Here is a 15601-nt window from a genome sequence, read left to right as displayed (position 1 = left end):
TTTTTTCGGATATTTCTTTCAAAGTGTTTTGCTTAAACTGCTTTCTTTTTAATTTCCACCTAGAAAATATGTAAAGAATCATAACAAGAAATGTAAAAAGGTTGATCTGTGTACGATTTGTTTTGGTTATTTCATGTTATTTGTTGAGTTTGTCTGTTTTCCGTGTCTTGCCTTTACCCCTGGTTTGCATTCTTTTTATTTCCACTAGAACATTGGTTCCCTTGAAAACTTAAAATGTATACACATTTATGATTTGTTTCATGTTACACTTACATGCATTTTCGGTGTCTACTTTACAAAATATTTTGGCTTGACATCTGCGTTATCGGAAATAGTGCACTAAAAAAGCTTCGTCAGCTAGGAATTAACATTTATCGTCTAGTATTCTGAAAAGAAGCCAACACGTATTCAAAACCACGATGAATTTACGATAGTTTGTGTCCTTAATGAAGTTAGATCATGTTTTGTCTGGTAACAGTCCTTCAAAGTTTATAAAATATTTTGATGAAACACAAAAAGATGATGAACATTTGAATAATTTATGGTCATAAAACACCCATAAATGACTCTACAGTTCTCAAATAACTGTTGACTTAAGTAGATATCAACTCTATCGAATTGATCAGTTCGGACTTCGTTGTTCTCGCTTAGTACTGGAAACTTGAGTAAACACACTTGATCGAACATGTGAAGAACTAACGGATTTAAAAAAAAATTAAATTTGATAGATAATTACTCTTTGACACATTAATGGCGAAACTTGAATAAAGGGTTCGTTAGAAATCAAAGAAATGACGTTATAACTTAAATAAAGATGCAAATTGTACAAAAATCATATGTTAATTTAGAAATTTAAAACAGGTCGCATCCTGGCATTAACAGATTAAAAGCATATACAAAAATGGGATATATGAGCAAGCACATTGACGTATACAAAGGCCGAAGAAGAGTGTCAAGATTTTTCGCTTTATTTTCATCATCAGCAAAGATGAAGTTAAAGACAGGCCACATCCTTAGAATATTAAACTCAAGTTTAGGGTAGTCGTGACACAATGAGCATGCACGTGCAATTACAATTAAACTATGAGAATATATTAAACGTTTGAATTTGGTTCGTCAGTTCTGAAACAAAGTTTTTTTTGCAACATTATTTATTACTCAGACAGTTGTAGAGTGCCCCACCCACTTTTAGCAGATTTTTGCACCAGTTTAAAGGTTTGTAGAATGAATCTGGCCTAGCTTAAACTTTATATACTTGTAAATTTAGCATACATATCTGAGAGTTATCTTTCGAAGTATATACGTCACTTTTGCGAATTTGCTACCAAACTTTAACCAAGAACATTAAGGTAACGAGCATTTCGTGAAGGAACAACATTAAACCCGATTAACGACTCTATCCAATATCTTGAAGATTACTTGCTAATTGAAAACATGCAACTTAATACAGAACGATGCTAGGGTATGATTATTATTGCAGTAGATTTAACGTCTTTCCGGAAATTCAGCACTTAATTTGTCATTTATCAGCAAACGAACAGAATGAATGAGAGAAAGTCGCGTGCCGCATTCCTACTTGAAGGGATGTTTAGAGATTATGAGAAAATGAACTTAATAATTAATAGATCCTTACAAGTTTTTGATGTAGCACCTTTTTGATTGTGTGATTAATTGATTAAACGATATAAAACTGATTTTACAAACCAGGGCAGAGGCGGACCCAAAAAGGGGGATTCGGGTTAGGCCTCCGCTTTTGTTGGAAAATGTTATTCTTATGCAAAGATTGTGCGAACATGAGCAAACTATTGACATAGACCATCCTATTTTTAAAACTATTTTTTTCCCTTTTTTTCTGGATCGAACCCCTTTTATAAATGTCTTGATCCGTCCCTGTTTACATTAATTATGATTTTTTTTTGTATTTCATGTTTGTATCGCTTTATATAGATCAAATATTGAATAAAATGATATTCGAATTACACCAAAATTGTCAGCGTTTAAAAGAAAAATTAATTTTAACCCCTTTTTTATCATTTGCCCTTGAAACAGCTGAGACTCATAATCATACACGAAGTCGATTTTCTGTTGGACAAGATTTGCGCTAAGATCAACTATTAGTTAAAATGTCATTTTTAAAAATACAAAATAAGCGTTTTTCATTTGAATAAAAATGACTCATAATTTTTATATATATAATTTGACCTAAAAACCGGGCACAATTACTCCAAAAAAAATAAAAGAATTGTATTGACCAAATAGGTTCACGTAATTATTTGCTTACTATCGTAAATTCTGATTGGTTGTTGGCTATAATGTGGGCGGAGCTTTACCATATGCATTGATCTTGTTTGTAAATACAGGTAGTAGTTTCTCAATAGATTCTGTATTATGCATCAATAGAGAGGACAAAACGAGATCGGATGAATACGGTGTTATTTACTTTCTACTGACAGCACATCAAATCATAATTTTAAAGGGACTATAGTGTAATAGGAAATTTAAAGTGAAAGTCGGTATAACTATCTAAACGAGTCAACGGAAAGGAAAGTGACAAAAACTGCGGATTAAAAAGTAAAAGAGATTATCCACTGAGAATAATGTGATTTAGACTGGGATTAGCCCTGTGTTGATTGTTGACGAAGGGTATTATCTACAAAGTAAATATAATTTACTGAGATAATGAGAAATTCAGATGGATACCTGTAGAATTCATTAATAAGTGAAAGGACAGACTAGAAGACACGATCATGTACAGATAACAATGTCTAACCATTTAATATCAATATTAGTTATGTTGATATGGATCCGAAATTCTGGAGGAATAACAGTAAATTATTCCATAGAGGAGCAAAGAGGTTCGGACTACTATTTAGGACGAATTTCTGACGGTGCCGATTTACGTAATTCGCCAAAGATCTCTAGTGATGACGAATTTCAATCTATTAGATACACCCTGCTAACTAGTGGTAACGCAGATGCTGAACACTTCACCGTCAATGAACGTACTAGTGATTTATATACAAAAAGGGACATTGACAGAGACGAACTGTGTAGGTATTCTGACAATTGTATTCTACACTTTGAAGTTGCTGCAGATACGTCGGTGAGCGATTTCTTTACCAAAATCAGCATTAATGTGAATATCATTGACATTAACGATCATTCTCCGACTTTTCCATCATCGGTAGTGAACTTACCACTTTCTGAAGCGACAGTCGTTGGAACGCATGTGTGGAAAGGGAGCGCCGATGATAAGGACCATGGGATATTTTCTGTGCAAAATTACCAGCTTTTGCCTGAAGACTCTCCATTTGACATTACCACGAACTTTTTCCCGGATGGGCGAACACAAGTCACCCTCAAAGTAAGTCAAATGCTAGATCGTGAAACGAATGCTACATTTTCTTTGACGCTCATTGCATTAGATGGCGGCACGCCGTCAAAATCTGGTTCTTTATCGATAGATATACAAGTAGAAGATGTAAATGACAACGAACCTAAATTTACAAAACCTATTTACAATATCACAATCAACGAAGACCTCCCTAAGACTACCATAATTCTTAGAGTTCATGCTACGGACCCCGATGAGGCTGTGAACGGGGAAATTGAATACAGACTGAGTTCTCTACAGTCTGCTGATATTTCAAGACTTTTTAGCATCGATACGCAAAATGGAGACATACGCATTACAAAATCACTGACACTCGAAAAACGCAAAAAATTCGTAATTATTATACAAGCCATTGATAAAGCTGTTCCTCCATATTCCTCATTGACATCGCAAGCGCAAGTCATCGTGAACGTACTGGACACGCACAACACAGCACCGGAAGTGAAAGTGACTACTATTGCACAAAAAATAAACGATGACTACGTCGAGTATCATGAAAATGCTAACATCGGAGTAACTCTGGCAATAGTAACCGTTACTGATTTCGACAGTGGTTACAATGGGGCAGTCACATGCTCACTGAATGATGAACATTTCCGTCTTAAATTAGAAGGAGACAACGAATACATTATTGTTCTTGGGAAGACACTCGACCGTGAAGTGAATGAGTGGCACGAAGTAGTTACGACGTGCAGCGATGCTGGATCGCCACGACTTAGTTCGTCGGGAAGTTTTCGTGTTCATGTGTTGGACGTTAACGATGTGCCTCCTGCATTCACACAGGCAGTTTATCAAGTGAGTTTGGAAGAGAATGGACCTACTAGTACCAGCATTGTTCAGGTAGTCGCTAACGACAACGACGTGTCAGCATCAAAGAAAGTTTTATATCGTTTAGATGTAGCCGATGAATACCGAGACATGTTCAGTATTGATAGCACATCTGGTTTGATATTCGTTGAGAAAACTCTAGACAGAGAGACAAATCCGAAAATTTCATTCAAAGTTCTTGCCATTGATCAACATCAGCCTCCATTAACCGGAAGTGCAATAGTTGAAGTTTCAGTGCTCGATACCAATGACAATGAACCTGTTTTCACTCCAACAGAGTTTCAATTCACTGTGCTAGAAAACCAACCATCTGATTTATCAGTTGGAAGAGTTATTGCTCTTGATTCAGATGCTGGTTTGAATGCAGAGCTAGATTATACTCTTGTATCTAGTGGCAGTGATGATTTGCCTTTTAAAGTTATATCGAATGGTACAATATTTACCACAAGCCATCTGGACAGAGAAAGAATGCCAACTTACAAGTTTTCAGTTATGGTATCAGATAGAGGCTCGCCATCTAGGAGTAGTACTGCAATAGTCATAATAAACGTTCACGATGAGAACGACAACCCACCGATATTTATATATCCAGGGGAGGATATAGAAGAAATAAGCATTCCGTACCAAGCTGTGCCAAATACAGTATTAGCTACGATTCAAGCATACGACCCTGATACAAGTTTCAGTGACCAGATTAAATACTCGATGAACGGGTCTGATATTTTAAACATGTTTGCTTTGAACGATTACACTGGAAAATTATCTGTGACTTCCAAACTCGATTTATCTGATATCGGTACATACGATATGATTTTGACAGCGGTAGATGGTGGGAATAAAGAACGTCGCAGAAGTGTGAAATTAGTCATAGTAGATAAAACTGTCATGGCAGCTAGTCATTCAGAAAGCCAGATAAAATATTTTGCTATTGCAGTGGCCATATCTTGTATAACTGTTGTTTTGTCAATTCTTATTGTTTTGGCAATTTGTTTGATCAAGCGAAAGGAGCGTCAACAACATGAAAAGATTGCCGAGAGTGTAACAACTTGCTCGTCGCTGGAAACGGACAGCGAAGGTTCCGATATTCGCTTCAATGATCTCTGCACTCGTGGCATACTACAAAAGAATGGTACTAATTCCCTCCGGAGAAGTGACCGAAGCAGTAAAGCTAATCCTATAAAGAAGCCATTTACAACGGTGGTAAGGATTAATGCTCTATTTTTATAAAAACTTTATAATCTTTTATTGGGTTACGTTATTCCAATTTCAGACATGTCTAAGCGTATTTTTGTTATTATAGTAATAATTTTCTGCTTAGGTTCTGTTTTGTACCAAGAGACTAAACAACTTGTCACTTCTTATAATATGTACAAATATTATGAAAAGAAACAGAAGATGTTTATTTTAAAGATTTGGCTTTTGAATTAATTATTATGTTTGTGACAAATTGAATCAACTAAGCGTCCCTCTTGTCAGGCTGATACAAGTATGAATCACATTAAATTTGAGTAATAAAATAAACAATCAATAATCATCTACTTCCTATCTTTGTAAGAGCTTTACTGAAGAAAGTTATCATTGCTGAGTTATATTCTACTTCGGTTGTCAATGAATAATGAATAATTTAATCGATCTGGTTTAAAATCGTTTTAAAATTTTTATATTGGTCGGAGCACGATGGTCTTATTTTATGTCATCTAATTACGAGTATTGTCTTGCTCGGCTGAAATAGATCGTATAAACGAAGTAGCTATGGAACATGAAATTGACGTAACATTTAATGGCATCTCCGGAAAAAAAAATGTATACTTTATATCTTAAGTGACAAAAAGTAAATCTTGTGATACTATTAAATTTCATTATGACATGAATTTTTAAAGAGTATTTTGTCCTCACTTGATATGTATAGTTTTTTTTATCTCACGCTCTTGTAACCCCAAGATCTACAGAACGGAAAACAGTCTCAACTTTTTACTGTCTGTTTGGATGGGTGGGGAAGCGCGGTGTCAACATTTCAGAAATTGATCCCAGTTTCAACGCGCTTGTTTTTAAACTGTTTAGTTGTTGATTTGCTTGTTTGTTTGGTTTTTTTTAATTTTTTGTTGAAAGTAAAAAAGTATCATTTAAGAACTATCTTCTACTGGAAGTTGTCAGATTACTTGGTCTTAGTATTTTATTTGTGACATTTTAGTAAATACCGTATATTTCATACATGTAGCTTTCTGATGCAGTAATATCTTTCAATGCAATTATTACCAAATCAACTATGTGCACAATAACGTCAAGTACATACCAAATTATAATTTCAACCAAACCTATTTATTACAAAACAATTTAACAAAACGAACAAGGATAGGCATATAAAATGTAATAGATATGGTAGTTATAGAATTAAATCATGTCAGCGGTGTCAGACAGGGTTGTATTTGTACCCCTATCAGCCCATAATTAGGTGTATTAATTACAAACTGTCGCCGTATATAATGTTTTCATGTTATTTTTTAACCTATTGACAAGTTGACAGAATGATTTTAGATAATTGCGGCAAATTTCAACACATTTACTTTTTGAGTTAAGAAATGGTATAAAATGCATTCGAAAACGATATTTCCCTTGAGAAAAAAATATAAAAATTAAAAATAAAAACAACAACAAGCACACTGGAATATACCCTGGAATTATTAAATATAGGTCAAAGATGGATTAAAAGTTTGAATAATATTGTGAATGATATTCTTTTTTCCCAAAGTTTTGTATTTTGTTTAGTAGTTGCAAGAAAGCGTTAAAAATGACGACTTATCACGCAAAATGTTTATATTATCATCTGAACTTTATTGTTTGAATTGACATGTATTTTCATTTTCTGTTGTCCGGTAGTTGCTCTCCGTGTAAAAGTTGCAATATCGTCGCATAAACATATTTATACTAATGTTATTTTTTGAATGTCCGTCCACCTAAAAGAATTAAATGGCAGGACATGTATTTTAAACATACACCTTTTAAAAGGTTATGCATTAATTACTGGTATATAATTATCGTTAATTTGAGAAATTATGCATGAAATTGACTGTTTGCATGGAAGTATGTGTCGAATGTCCTTTGTATGGTTAGATGCCTATAATTAGTAATTCTATACTTTTTCTGCACATCTGCATATGTAATGCATATGGTGCTAAAATATTAAGTAGTACTTCAGCTAAGAATCATGCAAAATGTGATTCATGGTTGAAAAGCCTACACATTTTTATTTTTGATATTTTGTTTGAACTGCCATAGTTCATAGAAATTAACATTCGGTTTTTCATATAACCTGTGTTCTTAGGAGATAAAAATTATATACATGTAGAATGCACTGTAGATTTCAAAATTAAGGGAGGTACATTTGTAACTCTGTAAATAACACTCAAATACAATAGAATCTATTGGATTTCCAATGTTGATTATCTCCTAAGAGCAGGCAGATTGGAATGAATAATTGTACATTCCATTATAAAGACCCACAAAACAACTTAATTTGAAAAATTAAAGTATGTAGCCTTTTTTTGGGGTGTATCACGTTTTTCAGATTATGTATGATTCTTACAAAGACGGCTACTTAAGTGTAGATGTGAATAACCTATACCTATATAATCCTTCGGTTTTCTTATTTTTTTCTTCAATATTTTAGGCGTCCGTCGACGAAGTCAGACCAGAAATTATTTCTGACTCTGTGGCGATCTGGGATTGGTCCGAAAATGAATATGAAAGAAAACAACCAAATACTGAACCATTCTCGACGTTTTCTTTAAAAACAAAACAGAAAAATAAAGTACACTGGCAGGCCAGTCAATGTTAAGGTAAGTGAGCAGATTCAGATACCCGTATGTAGTTACGATGTCTCCATATCATGTCTCATGTCGATCTCCTACAGAAATAAGAAATTTCACTAAGATTTGTACACGGCAATCAGTCTTATGAACGAATACTATACTGTACATAAAAACCCCAAAGTATCTGAGCATTAAAACGCTAATCTTCCCCCTTAATAGTAACATAAAGAACTATCCGATATTTAATGGACGATAAAGGTAGCACTGATATGAATTTGAAATTCATGTCATCTTGTTTACTTTGAAGTTTTCTGACAATTATGGAAGCACTATAGGAAAGATGATTGTAAATACCAGAACAAATACGGAGTGAATTTGACCGCCATTAGCCACATTGATTTCCACTTCAGAACAATATTGGTCCATATTTGTAAAATCCGTGTCTGACAGTCGTCTAAGTTAGATTGAAAATTGAAAGGCTGGACTTTATTTACTTTAGAGAGCTTTAAAATCGTCGGAATATTAATATTTGAAGTAACTTCAATAAATAACAGAAAATTTTCGAAAGCTTTTCATACTTTTGAAATACAAAATTGCTGCTGTACAACATTTTAAAATGGTCTTTTGAAATTCGATGAAAGGAGCACCTTTTAAATCATAATGCATCCAAAAAAGTTTTCGAACGGTTACACAGTCAGTATATTGAAAACTTAAAATGCATCGATATTGAAGAAAAAAATGCCTTTGAATTGATTAATAGTTGTATTGATGTAGTGTAATACTTCTCCGTGAAAGTTACATGTACAATTCAGCATAAGTTTCCTTCTTTTTTTCACAATTTTCCAACCATCTGAAGCGCATACTGCGCCCCAGTAGTCTTTATCTGTTTGCACTGATTTGACAGATCTATTGGAAACACACATTAATTAATTTTTCATGTTTGGTAACACAACTGTCTGTTTTACATGAACAGTTACAGAGTGGTAATAGTATGGTTAAGGATTTTGTTAACAATTGTCATAGCTAACGACCCAAATAGCACTTAAACAAACAAATGAAATAACGAACCGTCCACATACAATAACAATTCATTAGATACTATATAAATTACATCACTAGTATCAAGTTATTTGATGAAAAATGATAGTTTTTCACAGAATCAAACTTTATTGAATAGGTCATTGATAAGGTATTGACTAAACCATTGACAGTTTGATTGAGTCTTTAGATTTAAATTAGTATATTTGATGCAAAACGTAATATAGCGGCTTGGTTATACATTGCCGTCTCTATGTGAATCTATTTAGATGCACTGATACTCTCGAACTAAAATATGATCCCTACACCAACCAAACGATGTGATGCATGAAAGCCAGCGATTTTCCTTCCTCATCGTTCTTTAACGATTGTTTAATTAAAATGTTAGTAACTGAAATAAGGTACATAGAGAGGGATTTTCCTGCTTTTTGAACAGAAAATAAAGTAATGAAATATTTTGAGATCTGCATGTTCAGCGAAAACAGTTTTTTTAAGAACCAAAGTAAAAACATCCCACACAAAAATAATAAAAAAAAAAAAAACGAGTAACCAATTTTTATTTTATGCTCCTCCTAATCATCCCTATCTTTTTTAAAACGTGGATCCGCCATTGAAATCATTTTCATATCCCTGATTTACTTTGAAAATTGCTTAAACATTGTGGTCCTTTATCAGAGTAAAGTTATTGGAGAATTTTCATAATCGTTATGTTTAGTTAATTGACTATCGATTACCGATACCCTTATTTTTAGAAAGTCCGTAGATAATTTTGTAAGAAATTTTACGATATTCATTTTCCTAATTGATTACCCTAGACAGAGGCTGATCTTTCCAAAAAAAATAATATCTTTCTATTCACACGTGAAAAGAAAGTTTTAATGGGATGGCATACAATGATGATGATCTTTTTTTATCGCTAAATCGATGGTTATAGTACTAAATTTCCGTTTAATGGTGAGATAGAACACGGAAAAATGAGTCCATCCCTTCCCCGATTCCATTATATTGCATTTTATCCATTTCTTATGGACGTTTTATCAAAATGAAGAATCTTTAACTTGATTTTGAATGTGATTAATTGATCAAGATCACGGTTTCTCATTCATAAAAGAAACGAAACTAAAACGGTACAATAAATACCATGTTCTATCAGATCGTAAAATCTCGTGAACACGTGGATTGGTCAGGGTCGGAGTTGAAATCGCCATGTACAACACAGTTTTACAAATCAGTGTAATTTACGAGCAAAGATTCTATTACAGATATTGATTTTCAGCCATTTTCGCCCACCCTAAATTCGACTTTTACTGCTTTAAGGAAAGTCATTTTTCATTTTACTATTAACGTCACCAGTTGATTCTTTAAAATACAGTTGACATGATTTAATATCAATTTAATATGAAGACGTGTTCGTTTGAACTTTATCAAGGGGCTATTGATATGAAAGAAGCATCAAAAGACTTCAGTTAATTTTCTTCATGCAGATCAAATGAGTTCAAAAACCGTTTCCAAACTCACATTAAATTCGAACGCAAGCGGTTTAATATTTGGTTACCTTTTGTGTATTTTCTCATTTCAGATTCAGAGTCCCGCGAAAAGAATAGGAAAGAAGTTGGTGAATGATGATTTTTAAAGACATTCATATGTTTTGATTTCTGTTTTTCTTCATAACTGAACTTTATCAATAAGAACTTATTAAGTCCATAAAGAATGATATAAGCGGTGGATCTACGCATGACGAATCTTAAGAAAGCCGAGCTACTTTATGCATTTATGGGTTTGTATATTTATAGTTATCATTATCAAAGGATACTGCTGTTTTATTAAACGCAAAGTGTAATTTTAGATACAATATTGTCATATTTACTCTGTTAAAATATCTTTTTATAAGTTTCCGTTTATAGCAACACTGATTTAGAAGTTAATTAAAACTTATTTCATTAGGAATATACACACAGTGAAAACCAAGAGAAAAAAAGGAACTGACTTTGACTAAGAAGCTTAGTGATAAAACTTTAGGAAACATGAACTCTTTCCAAACAAAACGGATTATATATAAAACAACGAAAGACACTAACAATCGTAACACAAATTTCCCAAATCATATCTTAAAAAAGAGACTTTGTATTTTTTGTTAACATGTAGATGAAGTATTGGTATCAACGAAGGTTTTTTGTTTCAAGAACCGAATATAATTTATCTTGATATTCCATGCTGTTTGTTCATGGAAACACTTTCGTTTTACAGAGTTGTACAAGTGAAAAGAAAGACCAAAGTTGTTAACTCAGATTTTATTCCGGTAAGTTGTAGTAAGACTCTGGACAGCTCATGATAAAATTAAAGATCTGTATCTGGAATACAAGGACCTTTCATTTGTACAATTTTTGTTCAAATGTCTTTTTAAGTCCTATGATGCATCATGATAATGATTTATTGTTAATATGCTTGACTTCCGATTCGATTAAAGACATTCATTAAATAGCAACAAATGACGATAATGAGACAATCTCTAAAACATTACTTCCGCTTGTCTGGTTCCTTTTACCATAATGATATTGGGAACCAGATTGCTTTTGAGACCTGTCACATCTGTGTGAAACAAAATTGCAAAAAGCCTGATATTGATTTGAAGGTTGTACCGTGCCATGTCGGTCATTTTCTACTCATGGGACATAAAACTTCAAAAAATTCCGTTGAAATTCGTTACGAATGATATCAGATGCACCGGTGACTATTTGCTGTTTAACTTCTGAAGAAAGAGTAGTCTACACTTGATAAAAAAACAGTCAGATATCCTTATGATGACAGGAGTATTGAAAACTAAAAATCGAAACTATCCGTTTTGTCAGCCCAATGAAATTTTCCAAAAAGTTAATTTGAGCGTTATGTTACATCTAAATGGTGTTGTAATTTAAACATTGTTCACTGTTTTCGTGTAAAAATAATTTAAGTTAATAGCAGCAAATTTACTTAATTGGCCAGCTATCAGATCTAAACAATTTTAAGTAAAAAAGAACATTTTAAAATAACACTTCCACAATAAAAAGTAAAGGAAATGCTGAAAGGTCCTGTGTTGTCATGACAATAAAATGCTTAAGTAATTAGTACAGAAAATGATCTCGCACAATTTAGTAGAGATACAAAGCTTTCATTACCCTTAGGTTGAATCGTAAATGTGCAGTTAATGGTGAAATCAATAAGTAACTGCATTGATTTGAAATAAATACACAGTGGAATTAAATCTCTTAAACTGCTTTTTCTCGTTTCAGATGACTCGCCTAAGGATCCAAGATTCGTACTCCAAGTCTGTGCAATACTCTTATTTTTATTGTTATAATTTATTATTAAGTATTAAAACTTTATTACGTTTTTAAAGTCTTTGCATCCTTAATTTCTATATAAGGCCCTGTGTATTAACTTACGAGAAAATGCTCACAAGTAATTTAAAGTCCCATGTCTAGGAAATCCACTGTTGGGGCATTCAATATAAGGTTGACAAAAAATCATAGCAAAATGTAATTGTAACTTGAAGGTATGAGAAGTAAATGCTGTTCAGTTTTGAGATAAAATATGGAGATGAGACTTCGAAATTAATTGGGTTTCATTTAAACTTAGTCGTTGAAAACTAATGATATGAATAAGTTAAGTTTAAAAAGACAAACTTTAAATGGTTGTATGGATGTGTAACACAGACAGAAACACCTATACTTGTTTAAATAACAAAATGTAAAACCTGAATACATTCAAATCACCCTTCATTATACCTATCACCGTCAAACGACCACATTCAAATGACCCTTCATTAAACCGATCACCTTAAAACTTGATCACATTCAAATTACCCTTCATTATACCGATCATCGTCTACTCTGTTTACCCAATTAACTAATCTCAACTGTAGAAAGAGTAAAAATCGCGGACAAAGCGCAATAAAAAATATGGCAACGCTGAACAGTTGAAACGTACCATCGATCAAGAGTCTATTATTGGAAAGCCACAAAACAAAACAAAAAAAAAATAAAATTGACACCCACATAATACTGTTCAGGATCACAAGTTGTACCTGTACACATGAGACAAAATTGTGAAGATCATAACGCACACTTCATGTACACGCCATCCGCAAAATAATCTCGATATTCCGGAACTCAAGTACATTTTCTTTGTGCGGATGAAGAAATGCACCTGCGACGTAAATTATATCAGAACTTAAAAGACATCATGCAGTCTGATTGTGCAGTACCATAGTAACACTTTAACATAGTATTACAAACATTGATGGAAGTAATTAATTTGTATCTTTCTGCATTTTGGGAAAAAGGGACTTGATAATACACAATTTTAAGTTCTTTTAACACAAACAAAAATATAGAAGAAAAAAAAAAAATAAATAAATAAATAGATAAAAAAATAAAAATAAACACTGCAACTGACAGGAAAAGAGACAAAAGTTAACTAATTTTTATCCGGAAGTCGGAGCAGACCCGCATTTCAGGAAACGTCAAATATACCGTTATACGAACAAAAAACTATCCAAAATGAAAATACAACATTAGGAAACAATTACTCACAGAGATTGATTGATTTTTTGAAGATATGAAAAAAACTGTATTTCTATTTGGAAAAAGCAGGACAATAACAGCATATCTATTCAACGCTTGTTCTCCCAAGGTTTGACATACGTCTTATTCCAATTTTCATTTTTTTACAGCATGTTGATATGCATGCTGCCCTTTCAATCAAACTTTGTAACATAATTTTGGCTGGCTACAGTGTAAAGATGTGAACAATATGAAGTATAAGACGTCCTGCTCGACATCCAACTTATTTTCTTCGGAAATATTTCCACCGACTATGGGAACAGTTCATTCATTTCTCATTCATTTTGCTGGATAATGCAATACTCTTTGTATGTCGTATGGTAATATAGCGCTATAAAACTGGGTCAATCCATCACTTCACTCGGTAATACATGCGGTTGTTTCTAACTTTCCTGTTTTTCCTTCGTATCGCATTTGGTATATGAACTTTCTTTCGACTATTCGTTTTGACTCTTGCCTATCAGTTCAGTAATTTTGTTACTACCCTTTATCGATGCAGTTGTGTTATTAATCGCCCTGCTTGTTTTTCACTCCGATTAAATCATTGGTTGTTGTAATTTTTTTGGCATTTAAACTTGGAAAGGAAATCAAGGAACCAAGGTTTGACTGATATAATCAAAAGAATATAATCTTAGGTTAACAACTAGGCAGAGTAATTATACAAACACAACAAAGAACATGAAGAAAAGAAAACCAAAATAACACGTGCAGAGAAACAAATGTAAATGGGCAAATCCAGCTCAACTAGAAGCTAAGAGCATGGATCAGGTGTATATGGTAGGGTAAGCGTTACATGCAGTTTCCGGCTATTTCGACTTTCCGCATCTGTTATCGAGAGAAGTTAAATGGTGTGCATACTTTCATTGCACTGTGTAATATGCTATAAATAGTAATTCTTATGTGACAATAACACAACACATTCGACATGAATTTCTATATTTTATCACCATCTGAAAAATTTAAGGTCCAACACAATAATCATTTGAACAATTGTAAGGGATAGAAATAGATACACGACTGTCATGAACTTTTTATAAGAAATCTATACCTATGCAAGGCTGGTATAAGCGTTTAGAAGATGACAAAATGAAATATAAGTGAAGTTCTACAGATGTTAAACCACGAACTGTAATTAATTCCGATCATGTGATATACTGACTGGTAAATCTAAGTACCAACACGCCATAACCAACCACAGTCCACCTGAGAATGAACGTACATGTTGTTGAAGAAACATTTTAGCTGATGTTTTTAAAGAAATGTAATCGACTAAAATAAATCAAAATTAAATTTCCATTTCTGAAGTAGATGGACAATTCTCACGCGCCACGCTCACGCAAACTTATTGTCTATTCACTGTATACGATACTGATGCGCAGCGCAGTCAATACGGGGAGCATAAACTGTTTTATCTGGTTGAATACACATGCTGTTGAAGTGGATATTTCATTGATAATTATGTAATATGATAGCTCATAAATTACTTACTTTTGTGAGGTAACTTAAGGGGACAGGTTTTAGAAATAAAGACACCAAAAAAGAACATTAGATACAGGATTCGCACATACATTTGTGCTTTGAGCTCGTTGATTAATAAAAACTAAGTTGCCTCGAGTACTTAGACGTTATTCCAAGTAGCCAAATGTTACATGCCGAATACATTTTATGCCGTACCTTTCTAAAGTTATTGCATCACATTTTAATCGCACAGTTCATTTTTAAGCAAGTCTGGATGTTGGCAGGAGCATATAAAGTCAAAGTACAATTACTTAGTGCTGTAAAAGACCTACTCCATAGTTCACATGATATAAAGTCTTGTTTTTTTTTGTTTTTGTTTTTTTTTTGTTTTTGCCGTTATGCGATATATTCAGTTTGAGTACCGTGTAATGCTGACTCTCAGCAGTTCATTTCGTTGTCATTTGCAAGTTGAT

The 15601-nt window shown here is 33.2% G+C and overlaps 1 protein-coding gene across 1 annotated transcript; it reads left to right on the top strand.

Moving 5' to 3' along the window:
* Nucleotides 1-2375: 2375 nt before the first annotated feature.
* LOC148604137 (protocadherin beta-3-like) lies at nt 2376-12444 on the top strand. Its single transcript, XM_088548984.1, has 5 exons — nt 2376-5422; nt 7890-8058; nt 10649-10846; nt 11317-11368; nt 12339-12444. Exons 1-2 carry the CDS (start codon nt 2762-2764, stop codon nt 8055-8057), a joined length of 2829 nt encoding a protein of 942 aa, XP_088405110.1. The 5' UTR covers nt 2376-2761; the 3' UTR covers nt 8058; nt 10649-10846; nt 11317-11368; nt 12339-12444.
* The last annotated feature ends 3157 nt before the right edge of the window (nt 12445-15601 follow it).

This window comes from Perna viridis, chromosome 10 (genome assembly GCF_037379345.1).
Source record: "Perna viridis isolate PV_CMFRI_1.1 ecotype Kerala chromosome 10, ASM3737934v1, whole genome shotgun sequence".
Classification (NCBI taxonomy): domain Eukaryota; kingdom Metazoa; phylum Mollusca; class Bivalvia; order Mytilida; family Mytilidae; genus Perna; species Perna viridis.
The sequence above is the reverse complement of the archived record's forward strand: the minus strand, read 5'-3'. Positions and strand labels throughout refer to the sequence as shown.

Excerpts from the sequence above, each read along its gene's own strand:
- LOC148604137 (XM_088548984.1), top strand. The coding sequence starts at position 2,762 with ATGTCTAACCATTTAATATCAATATTAGTTATGTTGATATGGATCCGA. Across the intron at positions 5,423-7,889 it reads AGAAGCCATTTACAACGGTG|GCGTCCGTCGACGAAGTCAG; the intron begins GTAAGGATTAAT and ends TCAATATTTTAG.